This window comes from Nymphaea colorata, chromosome 6 (genome assembly GCF_008831285.2).
Source record: "Nymphaea colorata isolate Beijing-Zhang1983 chromosome 6, ASM883128v2, whole genome shotgun sequence".
Taxonomy (NCBI): Eukaryota; Viridiplantae; Streptophyta; class Magnoliopsida; order Nymphaeales; family Nymphaeaceae; genus Nymphaea; species Nymphaea colorata.
Window position 1 is genome coordinate 5,473,986 of NC_045143.1, and position 21,411 is coordinate 5,495,396.

The 21,411-nt window shown below is 39.6% G+C and overlaps 2 protein-coding genes across 2 annotated transcripts; one reads left to right on the forward strand and one right to left on the reverse strand.

Annotated features, from left to right (window-relative positions):
* Nucleotides 1-3,116: 3,116 nt before the first annotated feature.
* On the reverse strand, nucleotides 3,117-8,302 carry LOC116255633 (uncharacterized). Its single transcript, XM_031631507.2, has 3 exons — nucleotides 5,807-8,302; nucleotides 5,201-5,339; nucleotides 3,117-3,982 (listed from the first exon to the last, which is right to left on the reverse strand). Exons 1-3 carry the CDS (start codon nucleotides 7,013-7,015, stop codon nucleotides 3,330-3,332), a joined length of 2,001 nt encoding a protein of 666 aa, XP_031487367.1. The 5' UTR covers nucleotides 7,016-8,302; the 3' UTR covers nucleotides 3,117-3,329.
* An 8,605-nt stretch (nucleotides 8,303-16,907) lies between these two features.
* Nucleotides 16,908-21,401, forward strand: LOC116256262 (rho guanine nucleotide exchange factor 8-like). The gene is made up of 7 exons (XM_031632572.2): nucleotides 16,908-17,494; nucleotides 17,691-17,807; nucleotides 17,924-18,078; nucleotides 19,212-19,286; nucleotides 19,390-19,662; nucleotides 19,810-20,130; nucleotides 20,513-21,401. Exons 1-7 carry the CDS (start codon nucleotides 17,266-17,268, stop codon nucleotides 20,921-20,923), a joined length of 1,581 nt encoding a protein of 526 aa, XP_031488432.1. The 5' UTR covers nucleotides 16,908-17,265; the 3' UTR covers nucleotides 20,924-21,401.
* Nucleotides 21,402-21,411: the final 10 nt, after the last annotated feature.

Below are 21,411 nucleotides of genomic sequence, written 5' to 3' on the forward strand. Positions count from 1 at the left end.
GAGCCTGGCGGATGCCATGATTAGTTCGTCCCTTTCATTAATCAATTCTAACAAAGTTGAGCATAATATCATTGTCGCTTGGATCTGTTGGAGTTTGATACGAGAAAACTAAATATTTCCAGAGGAAGAGAGCGAAAGAGAGAGGGAGAGAGAGAGAGAGATTTTGGAATGACATTAGCGGGAAGTGGGCCATAGAAACGGTCAGAAATGTGTTTATATATATATATATATATATGTGTGTGTGAATTTTATAGGATGTTGTTGGAATGTTAAAATTATAAAATTTATCAATAAAAACAGTCACTACATTAACATTAATAATGGTTTATTATGTGGGACAGTTTGTAGCGGCTGTGATTTATGGTCCCATTAATGATGAAATTTTTAATTTCAAACAGTCATCCTGTAACATATGACATCCGATGCCAGGTAGTTGCTTAACAGCTAAATTTTAAAAGTCTATGCAAAAATGATTATAAATCGCTGCTAAACCCACCATATATATATATATATATATATATATATATATATATATATATATATATATATATATATATATATATATATATATATATATATAATTCTTTTGTGTAATAAATTAAAAAAGGTACAAACATGGGACAAGTTACTTAAGAAAAGGGTGAACTCGACGGCCAAACCTATAATGTTTGGTAATTGGAGGACGTAGCATCAATAAGTCGAGGGTTGTTCATGAGCAAGTTCGAGCCAAGTTGAGTCAGCTCCAACTCGGCTCGAGCCGAAAATTGGCTTGAGCTGAACCGAACATTTTATTAAAAAAATTATTTTTTAAAAGAAGAGGCAGCATATACACTTGAACATTGAACCAGTCACGTGTATATTCATTTGAGCAATCTACTTTAAAAAAAAAAACAAATTTATGAGACGTATTTTATATATTTTCTTTATCCAGCTTAATCGAGTTTGACCAAGCGAGCCCACTTTGCTCGAGCTCGACTCGTTTAGGTTGTAGAGTTCATTTCTTAACTCGAACTCAACTCGTTTAATAAACGAGTCGCGTTCGAGCCAAGTTTATCGAGCGAGCTCGAGTCGTTGAACAGTAGATCATATGGTTTCAACTTTCAACAAATGAGCTAGAGGTATATACGACGTCAGTTCAGATATCCAAACCACATTATGTGACATTAAACTTGATCGAATTAAACGTTGGTTGGTCTGAGCCCAGCTGAGATGGTAAACGGGGCACTTCTTGCTGATATTATCCATAGGGTAGGATGTCAGTAGTTAGCTAAGCTGAGGCTGGGCATATCCCTACCAATTTATGCTAAGAATTGTTCCTCAGGTATTAATTCTTTTACTCTCTTTAACTCAAAGATTTCAATCCAAAACCCAAAGCAGCACCCAACTTGGTACTTGGGTACCTTTTGCTTCGTATGGTGCACAAGTTTCATTATCATTTATGTTCTTGCCGCCAAGTTTAGTTAAGTTTACCTGTACTTTATTGAATTATTTTATGTCTTTTGAAATTTTTAGATCCAATCTGGAAATCTAGTGCAATTATAAGCAATGCTCTGTCAACTTGGCCATAACTGAATGAAGAGTTTGACATCCAAGATGGCTCCTGCGATGGACTGGTAGTAATTGGATCTGCCAACTTATCATTGAAGTGCTGTAGTTGGCAAACCTGGTCAGTCGACTCGGATTACTTAGAAACCGAGTCACAAGTCAAGCACCGACCCAAATACAGGACTCGGTTTTGGATCTGTTGAATTGGCTGAATCAATTGAATTGGTTTAGGGTTTGCCATTGTCGACTGTATTATTCAGCACATCAGTATCACAAAAGATAAAACTGTAATTGTTTACTGATGTGCTATTTTAGTTTGTAATTGTGTTATTGTTTACTTGGTTATTAATTGTTACACATTTAATAGATATGTTTAACTTCTATTGGGTAGTAAAAAATACATTGCAAAACCTGATGGCCTGACCCAAACAAGTCGAAGAACTGACTCATGACCTAGATGTAGTAAGCTGATTCGTTCCAATTCATGGCTTTGCGAACCATATGTATTGCAGTCTACAGATTGAGTTTATGTCCTTTGCAAAATATCATCACACAAGAAATAGAGAATTAGGCAAACGCCTGTATACTGTTCTATGTGGAAAAAATTTTCCATGGTAATTAAATTTAGCGCTCGAACCCCGTAAAGGTGCAGATCTGGCAAATTGGTGAAAATTAAGTCGCCGGTTTGTTTTTTATGGGTGCTATTCATCTTAACTATGAACAGTACATGCATGACACTTTAGTTAGCAAGTGACCAACTCTCACATAGGTCTCAAAATAATCCTAAACCCTCCGAAAACAAGAAGAAAACAAGGAAAAAGAAACGAACTTCTGTGTTCCAATCAAATCAAACCCAGATGGTGGATAGGCCTCCGATCATATTATTAAAATCGAATAGTAAAAATCAAAAACTGCTGTTAAGTCAGGAAAACCCCACAACCAGTACAACGCACGAGTATTATACACGCTGAGCAAAGGAAAGAACAAATATTAAAAAGTCTCCACTTTCAATGCCATGTACCACGCCACTCTTTAACACGTTTCCTACTCATGTCTTATCTTGCAGGTATTCCTTTCTGTCATATTCTTCAGCTCTGTTGGGATAAACGAAACTGCAGGCTTGTCTCCTCTTGCTCAAACCCCACCGTAGCATGTGATTCTATTCCTCTTCACACTCTTCCGCCTCAAACATCGGGTTGAACGGTTCACACACATGAGCTTAGAAAATCAAGTTCAAATTCCTGCCTACAAATGATGTTTTGAACAGTTGGCTTTATGAAACCGACATAGTTTTCGAAACTCAAGAAATAAAAGTTCAAAATTTTCAAAATGCTGCGAAGCATGTTAAAAAAGATAAAGATCACGACAATCAAGAGATGGAGTAAAAAAATTTTATGTGAAATACGGATTTCTGTCGTACAATCAATTTCAAAGAATGACAGCTAATAAATAATAAGAGAAGTATAAAATAGTCGCAGATGATCAAATATCAGTGCATTAGCTAATTCAAACTGATCAACCAGGAAAGAGAATCAACTTTGCAGCTGCTTAGTATACGTCGGGTCAGCGTGTTTAAGGAGGAAAATGGGAAAAATCTTATTGTCATGATTGATATGAACTAATTACATAAATTTGATACATTCTGCTGGGTTTCTTCCTTCCCAGTTTCCCCAATGACATGCAACCTGACGTTTTTTAAAACATTTCTGCAGTTCAAACCTTTAAAAACAAGCACATCCGTTAGAAGAAAAATCAGGACAGACATAGAAGAATATGATCACGTGTCAGCTAGCACATAAATCTGCAACAGTTTCTTCAATCAGCTCGCCAAGAACAAGCATCTCCAACTGACAAAAGACTACATCCGACTCTTCCTCTGTTAATGCCCCACACTCCCAACCAAAGTCCCAGACACAGCTTGTATTGAGCCGTCTGCAGAGAAGATCTCTCTCTAAAATTAAGTAAAGATCATCCATCGCGCAAACATTATTGATAACTTGCAAACTGAATAAGGTCTCCAATTCTTTGCAGAGCTCTTCCACTAATACATCTGACAAGAACCTTGCCCTCTGCTTCTGCAGATGAAGCTTTGTGATTGTATAACGTGGCATATGTTTTTGGCTTTTATACTTCATTAGTTCGAATACACAATCCATCAGAAGCTTGTCGTTGCTTCCAACAAATTCCTTATAATTTGCAGGTGAAGAAAACATGGTAACTTCAATGTCAAAATACTCCTGAGCAGCACTTAGGAATGATGTGCTGTTCAGAAGAAACTGCTTTAGTTTGTTTATGCTACCAGCAACAGTGACTTCGGGGCATAAAATTTCATGACCACTCTGTTGAGAAGTTTCTTTGGTAGCTCTATATCTTCTACCACGATGATTCCTTTTCGATGTTTGCTCTGATAAAGCAACAGGCTTGCTTTCGTCAATACCTGCGGGAGAGAAAACAGAGTACATCAACCAGTTAGCTACAAGTTATAAAATTGAAGTCAAGAAGGAGCCACTGCGTCTAAATGGTACTCTCTTTTGGTAGTCCATATTAACCAATGGCATTACTGCTATACTTTGAACTTTAATGCAAATAATTCATGATGTTTATGACAGAATTCATATTGTACTTCCTGCGTCATCGATAAGATATGTATGTTGCGTAACTTCAGGATTCAAATATTCATTTAGGACTCTGGAAGTGAGAGCATTTTCGATCCTTGTGTCAAATTTGAATACTAGGTATTCACTGTTAATTACCTTCTTAACATGGATATGGCAGTGGATTCGAGGATTTTTATATTTTTTCAAGGTTCGCAACGTAACTGAAAAAATTAGGGATCGTGAAGAAGAGTGGGAATGGAGAATCCGTGCATATATGACATAAATGCGAGCGTATCTTGACTATAATCTTTCCAATCCACAAGTCACGTAATTCTAAAAGTCTTCAAGAATTTATTATGTCATGGGAGTAGCCCTTACGAACACTCCATAAATGCACAACTCTTCCATCAATAAGATTCACAGCCATTCTTATGCACTTGTTCTGATGACAGCTAACTATTTGTTGGCAAGGAGAAAAAACTATTGAGGACCTTTCATGACGTGAACTGCTATTCTAGACAAGGCTTGCCTCCTTCAGTATGCTTCAGCAGGTGGAAAGTGCAATATCAGATAGTTATGTAAGCTAAGATGGTTGAAGGTGAGAGCAATGCATTAATCCTGCTTTCCTTGTTCAATTTTGAATCCATGTCTGCAGATATTATTTATGGGAATTTCAGCTCATGATCAGTATCATGTGAGAAGGCCAGAAACATTCACCACGAGTGCTTTTAAAACCAGATGAAAAGAAACGAATTCTGCCATCTCAAAATGAATGAACGGATATAAACCCTGATTCGAGATTCGCTAATATGAATATAACAGAAGGATGAATGGTTTATCTTTGATATTAGAAACTCGTTTTAAAAGGACTGCCACTTCTGTCCCCCAAAAGTTTTATACCAGAAATGAAGCAGTAATGGGCATCTATGAATTAACAGACCACAAGGAGTGGTCAATAAGAAAAGAGATGACCAAGAATTCGATGCTGAAAGGCGGTTAAATATGGTGGAGCTGAAATGTAAAGAAAAGAAGAAATCATAAAAACAGAAATCAGTTACCTCGTGGGTTTCTTTTCCTCGAGCAATCTTTTGCTTCCTGTGCACCAAGTTGGTGGGGAGAGCTTGCAGTAGTAGATACGCAACGCTTTTCTACTCTTAAGTTCACGATCGTCTCATCTTTTTTGCACTTTGAACCAGCCTACAGTTTATAAGTAATCAGAACCAAATAGATATTGTTGCAGGACATAAAAGAAACAGAGGGAATTCTTCTCCAAGTGAAACTGATACTGTAACTGTACTAACAAAAGCAAGAAGCGTCTAATCGTTGAAGAAAATCCGTCACTACCATTTATCAGAAAAAGAACAAAATGAAACACATAAACCATGAATAGATGCTAACTTTGAGCTAAGCTGATCCGTTGGAAGCATTAGAGCGAAGTACCTGTAGATTTTCCACACCATTTAGGAAGAAATTGCAGCTTCATAAGGTTTCAAGTAAGAGCAACCGAGTAAGAGAATTGACCCGCGAAAAAGAAAACTAAGGTTCCTAATAAATTATTTGAGGATGGTATTTCATATATGAGAGAAGACGCTGGTGCAGGTTCGTCTAATTTCTATTAATTGAAAAGAAAGCACATAAAAGTGAGCTCATGAAAAGAAATTTACCATCTTGTTCACATGTTGTAGTTGTACTGCTGGTTTTGCTTTCTCTGTTCTTTCATTCTTCTGATCACAGGATTTCATCGGTTCACGTCCAGGTAAGCCGTTGGAGATGTGATTTCTCCGCGAGCTGTGGCAACGCCGAAGTTGTTCCTTCTCCGGATGCAGCTTGTCCAACGGCTTCCTTGGCATTGCAGCCTTCACTGCATCGGCCGGCCTTGAATCTGGCACAGGTTTCCGATCATGGTTCACTACCGACAATGGCTTCTTGGGCACTGTCTTGTCTTTCTCATCCCTAGTAGCTAGATCGTGCAACTGCTTCATCTCTGGTTTAACCGAGGTTTTGACATTGACACCCTGTCTGTCTGAGGTTCGTGCCTTTCTCGACTCCGCCTTCGGCTTCTTCTCTAGGATGGGCTGCTGTTCCTGAATTATCTTCTCCCTCTCTCTGTTCACTTTCGTCACCACCATCGGCTTTATTATCACTATAGGTGGAACTTCTCCTACAAATTTCCCACCACCCACCTTCATTTTCTCATTTTGTTTCTGGTCGAAGGTAGCAAACCGGGGTCTCCTAAAACTTTCACCATGGTTACCACCCCTGTTTAGTAAACCAGTTAACTGCATACTTTCAATGATCTCCTTCAGTCTCCTCCTCCTGGGCACCATTTCCTCAAGCAGATGATGGGAAAGCCTCCGCATTGGCATGTCCATGTCGCAGGATGGCTTTGGTCCATTAGAACCTCTCCTTCCATCAATTCTCACCGATGCTACAGGAATCTTACGGCCCAATTTCGGTGGCATCTCTGTCTTTTTTTGCTCGTGTTTACGACGAGGTTTCATTGGTTTTTCCATCTCACATTTTCCTGAATCCTTGTCCTCTTTGCCTTTATTCTCCGTTCCTTGATCCTCTAATGGAAGTTCTTCCAGACCCATGAGTCTGGCAATCACGTTAGGCATCCTTACCTTCTTCTTCGCAGGAACAGAATCACTGGTACTTAGAGACAGGCAATCTGGCGACGCTCTGCCTGTCTCAGAGGGAAGAGGCAGCAGGTTTTGCCTTACAAGGCTCTTCCTGATAATATCTCTGAGCTCTTCATAGCAATTTCTCGACGAGCCACCAGATGAAAAACTCGGCTGCACGCATTCCCTCTGACAATTGTGAGCTCCTTCAGTCCGATCACCAAATCCAGAATCGCTCTTCTTTTTGGCCATTCTCTTTGTCTTCTATCTAGAAGATCTGTCAGCGGTTCAAAATTCCACTTGCGCTCTCTGGTCTTCTTTCCCGGTGAAACTTGAGTCAACTTTTGTCATTTGGCACATCTCGGAGCACGGAGCTTCATTTTCTTGACATGGCCACACATTCACAGACAAATATCACAATCCCTGCTCTCTGCAACCTTTCAAATCAGGATCAGATTCTAAAGGACATAAACTATTATAAAAGAAAAATGTGCATCGGTTTGATCAGAAAAATCCAAAGGATTCAAACTCCACAGTGTCGCATGCTTGTATCCATGGAACCAGCGGTTCCTCACAAGAACTTCACGTCTGATAAAGATTCTGCAGCATATTTGAGCTCAGAAAAACAGCACACCAGGACGCTTTCACGAGATGGGGTTTCTCTTGTTTGAATGGTTTACTCAAGAATTCGGAGGGAGGAGGCCATAGAAAGGGTGCCCAGCGGGCATGTGATTGAGCATTATTTAAGGAGATCTACAGCTCCTTGCTTGCTCAGGTATCGAACGTACGTGCAGTAGAGACAATTGTGGAAAGACAGAACTACCAGAATTTAATAAGTCGCCGCTAGTATTTTTTCAAAGGTAGCAGACGCGCTACTTTACTTTGCATCAATGACCAACTTGTCCACCTTCTCCCCCACCCTCGCCGTTGCTCACCGGGTCAAAACCAGTTGTCGGTCGCTCCGTCCACGGTTGGGGAGTTGATGCAGTATCACCGACTTGGTACTGCGTGATTAAGGAAAAGGTAGACAGCTACTTTGTTTGTCCCCTCTTTCTCCTTTCTTTCAGATTTACAAGTCTTTGGAGCCAAGCAACATAGAAGTTGGTAGTGCAAATTGCGTGTTATTCTTCTTCATCGATCTGTCTTTCTGCATGTGAACACCCCAGATTGGTTTCTGTTCAAGATTACTGTGGTGTGGACCATAACAGTAGAGATTGCAGTCAGAACCGATGATTCCATTACCAACTTCATTTCTCATTTACCTCAAGTAATCCGTGCTTTACACCAAAGGCCATATAGGGGCGTAGCCAGAATTTCATCTTTAGTGGGGCCGAAGAACACCGGCTCCTCCGCCATTACTGTGATCGATCAGAAACCAAGAACACTAAGATATTTTAACCTCTGTAATCTGTGACATTTGATATATGTTTCGCGCTATACTGCTATAGATTGGCTGGAGAACGCAGTATACTGCAACAATACAAAAGGAAGGAAGCGGATACACCAACATAGATATTCGATTCAAGTTGATGCGCATCTTTTCATGCCAGCAGGGTCAGAAAATGTTGAAACAATTGAGTTCGATCTTTTAACAGTGAACATGTCAATGTGGGGAGGTGGGGATTAAGAATTAGGGACAGAGGAAGTCCACTGAACATCCTCAGTCAATGCAGACAGCCATTAAATTATTGAAAACGCTTGCCTAATATTTTCCATGACCATCTTCCACTAGTCTTTAATTTCTTAACCTTTTATGGGAATTCAAGACGGGACAAACCTCAGGCCCTTGTGAAGTGGCAGCCGTAGGCCCACAAATCTCCCTCAGGCATTAATCTATTTTACTGCAATCTTTCTTTTGTTGAAACTGAAGAGATCCAATCATTCCAAGAAAGGTAATACAAAGTGAAGAAAAGTTGACTTCTGAGAACTGATTTATAAGACTTAAAATAGGGAGGAATAGACCCAAGTGGCCCGGTTCGAATTCGATCATTCCAATCGTTACAAATTCAATTCTGTGTGCCCAATACGGCTATATCTCATTTTTTAATCACTTTTCACATGATCAATTTTTCTTATATTTTTGCCTCGTATTTTTCATTTGGAAAAAACAATATAATTTTTTTCTGGGCCGATTCAAGAGCGTCTTCTATTCCAATTGGACTCGGATGATTCCTTCAATCTATTCGAAACTGATTCCATTTCAACAACCGACCTTAACATTGCTTACCAGTTCAAATTACACTTGAATATAGAAAAAAAATGCCATATTGAGTATCAAACATGAGTTTAAAATGCCAACAGGGGCTCCTTGTTAAGAGGTTGGATTAACTCATTTAAATTGAAGAGGTTTAAGCTAGCATTTAATACTCAAATGCTTATTGACATTAAAGGTTTACCAAACCCAGCATTGCCCATATTGGAAAAAGAAAAAGAAGGAACAGCTCAAGGCTTTGAGCTAAAAAATGAAGAGAAAGTTGCTCCACCTAGAATAAGTCTGACACCCTACAGCCAAGAGCAATGTGCTTTACCTTGTGTGGCAAAGCAATTCCTTGCCTACCAACCAAGTCAGCTCCAACACTTCTTATTGTCCAAGAATGGAATCTGTCTCACTTTCTCCTTTCAAGTGCATTTCAACGTGAGTATCATTTTCTCTTTGATTTTTATAGAATTTATCGTTTTTACTGCGATTAAACTGTAACTGTAACTAAAGCTTAAGTTTGGTCCAACTCTTATACTAAAGTGATGAGTTGTAAGCTACGTAGGCACCCCAAGGAGTGTGGCATAACTGATTGAGCCAGTAGGTCGTTAGTTTGATTCATGTGAGTGCTACTCTCTTGGACTACAAACAATGACAATGTTGTCATTCAAGTCTCGAAACAACCCTAAACCTCGAATAAAAGGGAAGGCTTTGGTTTATCGAGTATCCCACCTCCTTCCTCCCTCCTAACCTACTTAGGTGTCTAAGGAAGGGCCTACCAGCGTGGCTTAAGTAATGTATATTGAGTAAAAACAAAGGTACTAATCTCTTCCCTTTGTTGAACGGCAAATTTGTCCCAATCTTTTCACCCTTTTGCCTTAACCCACTATTTGTTTTTTACTCGCCAACTTCTACCGGAGTGCTTTCCTCTAACAGCCTTCCGGTGAGTGAAAACAAAGGTACTAACCTCCTTCCTTTGTGGAACAGCAAATTTGTTCCCGTCTTCCCACCCTTTGGCCTTACCCCTCTATTTGTTCTTCACCCGCCAACTTCTACCAGTGTGGTGCTCTAACAGCCTTTCCGGTGGCTTATCCGTAGAATCTGCCCCTAATTTGTCTCTTAGCATCATATGGATATATTCTATGAAGACCCATTTGGTTCATGCGATTCTATATTCATCTACTTAGTCTTCGGAAGCCGCAGCAGTCTTTTTATTTTTCTGAGCTCCTTCAACTTGAAGGTCTCAACTCCAATTAGACTTCTCTGGTCTCCAGTTTAATTTTCTAGCCTGGCGGATAGAGCTCTTGTTTGCAGCATACGGCAATTCTATATGTCGCCGTAACCAATAAAAATATATTTTAAATTCTTGAAGAGTCTTGATCGAATAAGTATTTGATGATTTCTAGTTTTCATCTTTCCATGTGGGTGGTCACCGATCGCAAGCAGACGGGAAAGAATATGCTTTGATGCAATGCCTTACATGTGGGGCTGCAAAGAGGTTGAGTATGGGGAGTTTAATATGTTGATGGTGAACGAGCAGGTCACTGTTGAAGTTGGTGCATTAGGGAAGCACAAGTAGAAAGTAGAGCCTTTTCACCTTTAGGAATGTATTCAATGTGGAATGTACATATAAATTTTCATGTATTATAACGTGAGGTCATTTTTTGGTAGTGAAGTACCAATAAGAAAAAAAAGGGATATGTGAAACCAGTGTTTAGGATTTTATCCAAAAGATTAACTCTTAATGGAATATACAAATCGTTCATGTAAACCAGGTTTCATGTTTAGATAATTCGTAGGAGAATTAAAATTAATCTACCGAATATCGGATGTTGCCAAATAGTTAAAAACTAAGATACCATTATTCAAATAATCATAAATTATTGCTAAAAGTGCATGCATGCTTGAACTATTGCAGAGTTATAAACAGTCGTGTATGCTCTAACAACAAGTTTATTTTTAGCCATCCAACTACATCGTCTTAGTAGATTTAAATTCCCTCAAGTTCGATTCTATTGCCAGTAACAAAAAGGTGATGTCTTTCACAGCATCACCCATATGGCATCAAAGATTTGCAAATCGCTTCTTTAGAAACTATCTGTGCGTCATGAGCTCGTAGCCTGGGGCAGCATTTCCTGATGCATACATGTAAGCGTTTACCAATATATATATATATATATACACGCTCAAGACTTGAGGTAACTAGTGGTCCAATTCGCATTCACCTGGCCCCAAGATCAGTTCTGTGAAATTCTTTCTTTAATGGCGAGCACCATTTCCTTTCCTTCAAAAACAGCACATATGATGTTGAAAATCTAATGGGGGCCGACTTCAAGATTCTCCTCCAGGAACTATTTGCTGGTAATTCTGATCTAACCAGTGGAAAGGAAATTAACGGACATTAAAAGAAAGTACTGTTTGCTACTAGTTTTGTTTTTTTATCTCTTCCTTAGGTCACTCTTTCTTTTGTACTGTTTGTTCATGTTTCTGCCGGATTTTCTGCATTTTTACCCGAATGCCAGTTCAGATAAGAGCTTTCTCTTGCTATGTGGCGATAACATCTTCCTTTTTTTTTATCCAAAACCGACCTTGGTGAAAGAGACAACCATATCTTCATATGAAGTCGATGAACTTTTATGTTGGATAGCCTTATACACCCATTGCCATCATTAGAGACCAAAACAGAAGGATAATCCGGAAAATGCTGATAGATGTTCAGAGTGTGGTTTTCCGGGTCATTTCAAACCAAATAATTGAAGGTACTGTGGAAAAACTGTCACAAATTACTTATCATAACAAAGTTCTTCCTGCAAAATCTGATTTACTGAAAAGTAAAACTTGGTATTGTTTGTCTAGGAACAATCTTATTATGACCGGTTTTATATATGTGGAAATTGGTGTTTTCTAGACAAGTTCAAACATCTCTCTTTAGACTTTTTTGCAGATTTTATTAATATAGTAGTTCAGATTTGATTTATCTGCTAACTGGATCTGTTGAAGGTTGCAACACCTAAAATTTTACGAGCCATGGAGCCGGACATAATGGGAATCCAGTTCCTTTAGTAGCTCAACTAGGGAATTCCGAAGCCTTATAATAACGGGCAGGCAAGGTAAAAAGAAAAGTCACCTTCTCTCTCTTTGCAAAGTGAATTAATCCCTTGATAAGGGCAAATACAAGACCATAGTTAGTAAAATATTAGAGATTCACATGAATGAACAAGAGTTCCATTCACCTGACAAGAAAGTTACACTTGGATGTTCGAGGTTAAAGAAACTCAAGAGGTTGTATTTTGGGTGAGCATGAGAGCCGAATCCCCCAACCAACCCCTTGTCCGAGGGAAACAGAAACTTAAGAGATTGTTTAATTTGTTTGATAAAGCAAGTGTTCTGTTCCATCCGTTCCACCTTTTAGGCTGTGTTTGATTGCTTGCATTTCTTTTGAGCATGGGAACTGAGGTGCAAAAATTTTGGATTTTTTGTCGCACCCTTCAAGTTTGACTGGAAAAGAAATGGAATAAAGTCCAAGAAAAATAGTGCTAAATCTGATGTATGCAGGTCATTTTGGTAACCCAAACTTAATTTCCGGACTTATTGTCAGAGCAATCAGACATGCCCCTGATGAGAACTGTTTGCAAATGCTGCAGTCAGGACGGAACCTTGCAGATTTGAAAAGCCTAAAATGGAGCTAATTAAGTTGAATATGGTCTACTAAGTGGGCGACTTTGAGGTCTAAGAAGGGTTACATATGCTTAAATCGAATCCTTACCTTAAGGGTGTGTTTGATAGTTTCAGATCTAAAATTTGAGTCTGATCTATGATATGTCTGTTTTGGATCTCAAATCCACGACAGATGAAATCCACAATTCAAACAATAAGTGGGTTTCAGCTCGTCCACGTACCATGGATCTGTTTGTTGAACATTAATCTTGGGTTTGAGGTAGAAACGTGCAAGAATCCAGCCAGAGGCTTGAACTTACCCGTGTAAGTCTGCTCAAGCTCGACTCATTTATTAAACAAGTTGAGTTTGAGCTAGAGTTAAAATTCGAGTAATAAATGAGTCAAGTTCGAGTTATATGAGCTCGACTCTTTTAAACTCGACTCGTCTCCTTTTTTTTTTCAGTTTTCCTGCCGTCTTTTGAGACTATCCCTCTTTTTATTTTTTATTTCTCCCTCCCTCCCCCTTTATTTTTCTATATCTCTCTCGCTCACATTCTACTTCCTTTTCTTATTCTTATTCTTCTTCTTCTTCAACCTCCCACCTCCTCTTTCTATCGGGCTACAATTGCAAATCGCAAGGTTTTATGAATCAATGTATAATTGTTTTTTAAATGTAAGCAATGAAATTTAGGTTGATACTCTTCACACACTGTTTTCTGGTGAATAACTTATGATTTAGAGAACAATGGAATAATATTATAGTTTTATCCTCCGGAGCCTGAAGAAGATGAATAATCATCATTTACCGACAAGTTTAAACGAGTCGATCTCAAGCTCACACTTGGTTAACGGAGTTGAGCTTCAGCTTGCCTCATAAAGTTCGGCTCGAGCTCGAGTCGAGCAACATATGAGTCGAGCAACATCTTTGAACATTCCTAGTTTGAAGAGGGCTGGATCATGAAACCGACATTACGAGTAGATCTCAGCTCTGCGGTAAACAAATGTGGCCTACAGGAAGGACGTTTGCAGCAAGACAGCCATGGTGCCAGCATCAACAAGAGTGGCCAGAAAAGATTACATGAGGAGGAAACAAAGATTTACAAGCGTACGTCGCTAGCAAAGTCCCATTCATGCATGTGCATTGTGAAAATGCGTACAAGCTGAACTTATCACGTACCATAGTAACAACATACCATCTATACATGTAAATAAAATGAGCACCGACATTGTAAAAGATCAATTATTTGTAGGTGGAAACTCTCGATCGATCACCGACTAGGACCGGCTGCATTTGTCAAAGAAATTAATATCTTGATACGTGGACGGGAAATGCATGAATATTTGAACTTGAGACCCTCTTCTGTGCACCATCCGTGAATAACTTTCACCTTTTAATAGTCAGGGTTCCTTTTTTAACAGAAAGATACATTTAATAGTTTTTATCGTGGAATTTAACAAAACTGAAGAGATCATTAATTTTTAAAACTATTGCCATAGTAGTGGATCGAGTTCCAAGATTGATGCACCGCGTACGTCCTGAGTTGTTCCATGCTGCTGTTGTCCTCTTAAGACATGAATAAGCCGTGGAAATTGGGGTCCTCCCCAAGTTCAGTGTGCGTAAACTGAAAAGGGAAACCTTGGGCCTTTGCTATCGGAAAAATTAGTAATATTGGTCTACCGCATTTGGAGGATAGATTCAAAAACGATTAAAAAACAACTTTGTGATTTGCAAAATGAAAGTGATTCCTTAGAGCTGAGGGGAATAGGTGCCACCGGTTGGCTAGTGAATTGAGTAAGAATTCAATGATAATGATCAGTTTAATTTACATGGGTGGGTACTATTCATTTGGACTGCAAATAATGGTAGTGTGACACTCTAGTTAATAGGTGTTTTTATGGATCGATTCAGATCTTGAAGCAAGTATAGACCCCAATAGTGGGAGGAAAGGGAGAGGGCCTTGGCACTTCTTCAGGAGGCCTCCGCTTATTGGAAGAAGTGCTTTTAATAATGGTAGTGCGACACTCTAGTTGATGGGTATTTTTTATAGATTGATCCAGATCTTGAAGCAGGTCTGAACTCCAAGAGTAAGGGAAAATGAGGGAGGGCTTTGACACTTCTTTAGAAGGCCTCCGCTTACTGGAAGAAGTGCTTTCAATAATAGTAGTGTGACACTCTAGTTTATGGGTGTTTTTAATGGATCGATCAAGATCTTGATACAAGTCTGGACTCCAAGAGTAGGGACAGAGGGGCAGGGCTTTGGCACTTTTTGAGGAGGCCTCCGCTCACCGGAAGAAGTGCTTTCAATAATGGTAGTGTGTGTTTTTAATGGATCGATCCAGATGTTGAAGCAAGTTTGGACCGTGGCGCGAAAGGGGGAGGGTTTTGGCACTTCTTTAGGAAGGAGGCCTCCACTCACCGGAAGAAGTGTTTTCTTTAAAACGACAAACAAAGAAATGAAGCAGAAAAATATGTTAAAGTTGCATCAAAGTAAGGTTATCATGTAATCTGAAGGAATTTATCAGAGGGTCTTGATTGACCCGTCAGTGGGGTGGCACACTTTTTCTTTTTTCACTTGGCTCAAGCACAAGAAGACTTACTTACTCATTTTGATTAATATAATGGGTTTTGATCTATAGCTTTTACAGAAAATTAATTTGAATAAATAAATAAGATGAGAATAATTGAGAATTATGATAAAGGCTAATTTCAAATCGAACAAAAAAAAATAGCTTCCAATGAGAAACGAGCCCATTAGTTTCTAGTTTCTTGGACGTGCTTTTAAGAAAATGAGAATATTCTCCTTGAAGAAAAAGTTTCTGGTAAATATGCAGTTTGATCAGTCACTAAGCTCGAGTCTCGCAACAATCTTAATCGATTATATCTCCTAAAAGGGCAGGTTCACACTTCAGCAACACATCCACCTTTAGCTGCAGGAAGCTGGAAAATAACGTAAAAAGAAATTGTATTGCAAGCATTAATATGCCTATTAATCAAATTAGATCCTTTTTATTTGAAGCAACTATAAAGCATGGTTCAGCATTAGCAATAATCACAAAATTGCAAATAAATGAAGACATTATTATAATTTATAAATTGCAAATAAGTAAGGACATTATTATAATTTATAAATTGCAAATAAGTAAAGACATTATTATAATTTATTCATGCAAAACCAAGTTTGATGCAAGCATATCTAGGTCTAATAAAATACGCCACATCTGCGCCAAGTATGACAAATTCAGAGACATAAAACACAAAACAGTTTTTTATTGTAAATTTCTTATCTTTTGTTACTTACATAAACTACAATAGTTTATAATAGATCATTTTGGTAATTTCAAGAAACAAATTTTTTAGAAGAGAAAATTTTAAATTTCCATTTTTTGATGGATTAAAAGTGTGACAAATAAGAAAATGTGTTACTGGATAAAAATTTGGGTTGGATAATATAGGAGATTTAATTTGAATTAAGCAGAATTGGACCGGTACTTAATGATCTTATCGTCAACAACTAATGTAAGCAGCTTGTACATAAGCTAGTGACATCTAAATTTCCTGGTTAGGATGCTGCAGAATGCTTTCAAGTTTGAAGGTCTCAGAGTTCAATAACCAATTTCCTCTCTTGCCACAACAAGAGAGAACTTACAATTAGCCTCGTCTTGTGAATTTTTTCTCTCTTTTATCTTTCACAATTCATCATCTGATTAAATAAAGGCCATACAACACGAGCTAATCAATCTCTTGATGTTCTATCGTTCTTATTAGACTATATCCAAGGCTCTTCAAGATGTGCTTTCTCGTAGAATCCAGGGGTCTAATGCAAACGGTTGAAGACCCTGACAGTTAGTGATTAGAGCTGTAGACATGCATGAATACAAGTTTCATTCTAGTTCTTTGTAAGGTAAAAGCCTAGAATTAAAGATAGTCTCCCTTTCCAAGAGTGGTTTCTCTTGTCGATTTTTTCCAAAACAATTGCGTCTAACAAGGACTCTTTGATCGTTGTTCACTTGAAGCTGTGTAATGGTAACGTCCAAAGCAAGGGATGATCCCCCAGCCTCCCACAGGAGAACAGACACCTCCCAAAGAACCAGTGGTGGGGAGCACGTCAAGTGGCCTCATCTCCATGCTTGGTCGCCCTCCATTCTAAGCCAGGAGGAGGAGGCCAACTGACTCGAAAATGTTTGAGTTGTGAGGAGAAGAGATGGCTAAAAAAAGGAGAAGTCAACCGCTAAAATCTCTCCTGCCAGCCCTGCCAACGGCCGACCAGATGGCTTAGTAGCTCTCACATTCTCCTTCCTGCCAGCCTCGACTTCCAAAAACAGATGAGAGGACGAAAAGAAGAAGAAAAAAACACAGAAAACCAAGAAAAAGTAACACCAGAAACGGGCTCCTTTGTCTTCTTCCAAAGGGCCCCTCTCTCTCTCTCTCTCTCTCTCTCCCTCTCTCTCTCTCTCCCTCTCTCTCTCATGAAATGAATTGAAGGGAGGGAAAAGCTGAAGAGGTTGGTATTGGTGCAAAACACAGGCAACTTATGACATTGCAAAAAGAGGGAGTTGGTGCCTCTTTGCTGTTAATTCTTTTGGGAACTGTCAAGAAGGCTTGTGGGCGGTGATAGAGGAGGAGGAGGAGGGCACTTGAGATTTTCAAATGTTTATGAAAGGGATGTTCGAAGGCAGGCAAACACACAGCGTGGTGTTGGAACCCACCAGCAGTACTTCACCAGAAGAGAAGCAGTTGTGCAAGAGCATTAGCTCCAGAACATTCAAAGAGCGAGGTGCGGAGAATCCGGTAGGATGGCCGCTTGGACTATCTGCTGAGAACGGCACAAAATCAAAACCCAACAAAGATGCAGGTGGAAAGGACAAACCACCTTCAGGCAAGTAAATGTTTGAGCTATATGCCGTAAAAAGAGGACAACCAATTAGTAGCCATTGATTTCTACTCTTTTAGAGTTTCAAGATTGAGCATGCCTGCGTTGAAAATTTTGAAGATACTTTTACGTAGAAAAATCCAAATGGTTTACAACCAATGCAGAAAATGAGTTTCTGTTTCATCCTGTGCCATTCTTGCAGACCTGGATCAGATTAAGGAAAGGTTTGCTAAATTGCTCTTGGGAGAAGACATGTCTGGTGGTGGGAAGGGGGTTTCCTCTGCATTAGCCCTGTCCAATGCAATCACTAATTTGGCAGGTTTGCTTGTTATCACATCACCATCGTTATCACAATCTAGAACAGCTAGAAACTTGTTTATGTTACGTGTCTTAAGCTTATGCAACTCAATCATGTAAGATGGCATTATGGAACAGCTTCTGTATTTGGTGAACAATGGCGGTTGGAGCCCATGTCAGCGGAGAGAAAAGCAAGGTGGAGAAAAGAAGTCGATTGGCTTTTGTCTGTGACTGATCACGTTGTGGAATTTGTTCCTTCACAGCAGAAAGCGAAAGATGGATCCTGCATGGAGGTAAACATTAATTTCCAATAAGAAACGGAAGCTGCGCGCAGATAGGCCTTACAGAAAGAATTGCTATCCCCTTTGCATGATCCTGAACTCCAATAATTGCACCACAGGCATCACTCTGCCTAAGACAAGGAGCAATTGACTCCAGAAAGGGGCCAGGCTGGTGTGGGCAATTGCCCACACAAACCCCAAAAAACTTCCTATTTTTATATTGACATTTGTGAGCAATTTTTCTCATTTACATATTGGTGCCTCTTAAAAGCTTGAAACTTTATACCTCGTGCCCTTTGGCCAGAATTTTCTGGCTCCACCCCTGGCTCCATATGGCCGCCAAATGACCCATAAACTGAATGTAAAGTTAGAAGGCCAGAGCTATTATCAGGGCTTCAACATTCAGTAGCATATCACGCTATATTACCCAGTTCTAGTCATCAATGCCATGTTCTGCGCTTTCTAGAGCAAGGTTCTTATATTTTTCTAAATGTGCTTTCCTCATAAAAGCTTTCAAGAAATTGTATTTTACAAAGTCTGGCAGCCCATGCTGTTATAGTTAAAATAAAAAACAGTAATAGGTAAGACACTAAAGGGGCCCTTTGGAAATGAGAACAATCACTCTGGCAGATTCATAGGATACCATGTTACAATATTTCATGAATTTGCTTCAACCCTTGACACAACACACACAGTAACTGTTGTCAAATGGCCCCTAGGAATATGATAAAGGCAGTATGCCATTTTAATTTTTTTCACATCTTCTCATGATGCTTTTACATGCTACACCATGTGGCTCCAAAATGTTAATATATATTATCCGGATATTTTCAAATTCTTGGCAATATTGTGGCTGGTAGCTGCATCTCATCAAATCTCTTAGATCTATAGAAGACGAGCCAAGTGCCGAGCAGGTCACCTGTTGTTGTAGCTTGTGAATATCAAACACCATGAAGGACCACGTATTTATTTATTTATTTATTGAACCACCATCAGTACACCGACAAGCCTCTGAGAGGCATATCCAAGTGACGGATGAATGTTGCATAAAACACTGAAGTGGCCTGACCTAAATTCATGCATGAAGCTAGTTCCGTTCCGGTTGCATTCTCTTACATATAAGCTCTTCCAAACATTCTGTACAGATAATGATAACACGCCAGCGGAAGGATCTGCACGTAAACATTCCAGCTCTTCGGAAGCTCGATGCCATGCTAATCGTATGTATGAAAAGCTCTTCTGCTTCTTTGTCAACTCCATGATCTGCATGACAGTACAACCGTGCAAAGCTAACTACCATCCATCTATGTTTGGTCTGAGCAGGAATACCTCGACAATTTTAAAGATCAGAATGAGTTCTGGTATGTTAAAAGGGATGAAGATGATGACAAAGGGGATGGAGAACAGAGACACGGGGACAAATGGTGGCTTCCCAGACCAAAGGTCCCTCCAGAGGGACTCTCTGATATGTCCAGAAAATGGCTTCAATATCAGAAGGAATCTGTTCAACAAGTGTTGAAGGCAGCAATGGCAATCAACGCGCAAGTTCTGTCAGAGATGGAGATACCTGAAGCCTACATTGAAGCCCTTCCAAAGGTAATAGACTTCTTTAACATGAATCTCATAAATGTCGCTTGGATTCCATTATTCATCTGATGCCAAGTGCCACAGCTGTAAACAAAGAAGAAATTTTGTAATGCTTCCTGTTTCACTGACTAGTGACATTTTGCTTTTGGTGCAAAGAATGGACGAGCAAGCTTGGGAGATTCAATCTACAGAAGCATCACGCTGGATTGCTTCGACCCCGAAGAGTTTCTTTCTACGATCGATCTTTCAACAGAGCACAAGATTTTGGACTTAAAGAACAGGATTGAAGCGTCGGTTGTGATTTGGCAAAGAAAGATGCATAACAAGGATGTCAAGTCAACATGGGGTTCTGCTGTGAGCCTAGAAAAGAGGGAGCAATTTGAGGACAGAGCGGAGACCATCTTGCTTCTTATTAAGCAGAGATTTCCTGGGATTCCTCAATCCGCTCTAGATATCAGCAAGATACAATACAACAGGGTCAGTACAAGATCTGTTGAACTCATACTCTTTCTTGTTCACCTTAGTTTAAACCACTTCAGCCATTCTTTTTGCAACGAAGTTTACTTATTTAAACACCCTCAGTCCTCACCGTGTTGCAGAAAAGATCATATTTCCACGTACCTGCATGTCGGGTATAGTTAGTGCATTTGCATCTCAGCTACGCATACTGACACTTGCTCTTCCGTAAACTTTTCCGTAGAACCTCACAATTTTCAGGAAGATAACGCCAATCTGATGTTTCCTCTGCTGCAGTGTTTAGGTTCAGCAGAAAGACTAGTTTTCTTCTTGGTTAAGAATCTGAATTGAGAACTGCTTGTTGCTGGTATCTAAATCCATTGTTCTGCTTCTTGATTTGCAGGACGTTGGTCAATCTGTAATAGAAAGCTACTCCCGAGTACTGGAGAGCTTGGCATTCACAGTCATGTCCCGAATCGATGACGTTCTCTATGCAGATTCCCTCACACAGAGCCCTTCAAAACACCACCGTAAAGCTTCTTCTGGTGCTGAACCTATAAAATTAACTACAGGGGAAGAAGCAGAAAAGAACTTCATGGAAAGTGGCCCAAATTCTATGACACTGTCCGACTTCATGGGCTGGAATTTGGATCAAGAAACAGATGTAAATGATAAAACAGGGCAAACCGAAGGTGCCAAGTGCGTAGATGACGGCAAACTATTCTCAAAGCCTGTCAACCTTATAACGAACATGAGGTTCATCGAGAAACTTGAGAACTTTGGTGGCCTCAGAAGTCCATCATCACGACACTGAAATCTTCACATAGAGAAAACGTATAGAAAACAGCACAAAGTGGAGCTTGTCATAGTCACAGAAGATTCACGACCACCTGCCATTTCTGCAGCTTGCAGCTGAAGAACCGGCCACGAACAAGCTGTAGTTACGAGGTGCCCGTAGCCGAACAGGCAGATAAACCTTGTAGAAATAAGAGGTTCGGTGAGCAATTTTGCAACAGACCAATATTTTTTTCTGTTGTACAAATTGGGGGAAGAGTCTTCTGATGTATCTTTCTTTATTTTTCATGTATCGAGTGAACACTGGTTGCCGGGAATCTAGGTAACCAAATGAAATGTATCCTTACAACTAAGGAACTGTACCACTAAGAAAAGTGTAAGCAGCTGATTTCAGAGTTCTGTCAAGCTCTGTACTGACTATGGCGGGCTATAAATGACAGGCAATGGATATTACAGTGTCTCAGAAGGCAAACGAAAACTACCAAGAAGTGATGGTTCCCGTTTGCT

Coding starts and splice junctions, on each gene's coding strand:
- LOC116255633 (XM_031631507.2), bottom strand. CDS start 7,015: ATGGCCAAAAAGAAGAGCGATTCTGGATTTGGTGATCGGACTGAAGGA. Junction 5,340..5,806: donor TACAACATGTGAACAAGATG/GTAAATTTCTTT, acceptor TATAAACTGTAG/GCTGGTTCAAAGTGCAAAAA. Junction 3,983..5,200: donor GAGGAAAAGAAACCCACGAG/GTAACTGATTTC, acceptor TCTCTCCCGCAG/GTATTGACGAAAGCAAGCCT.
- LOC116256262 (XM_031632572.2), top strand. CDS start 17,266: ATGTTTATGAAAGGGATGTTCGAAGGCAGGCAAACACACAGCGTGGTG. Junction 17,495..17,690: donor AAAGGACAAACCACCTTCAG/GCAAGTAAATGT, acceptor CCATTCTTGCAG/ACCTGGATCAGATTAAGGAA. Junction 17,808..17,923: donor TGCAATCACTAATTTGGCAG/GTTTGCTTGTTA, acceptor ATTATGGAACAG/CTTCTGTATTTGGTGAACAA.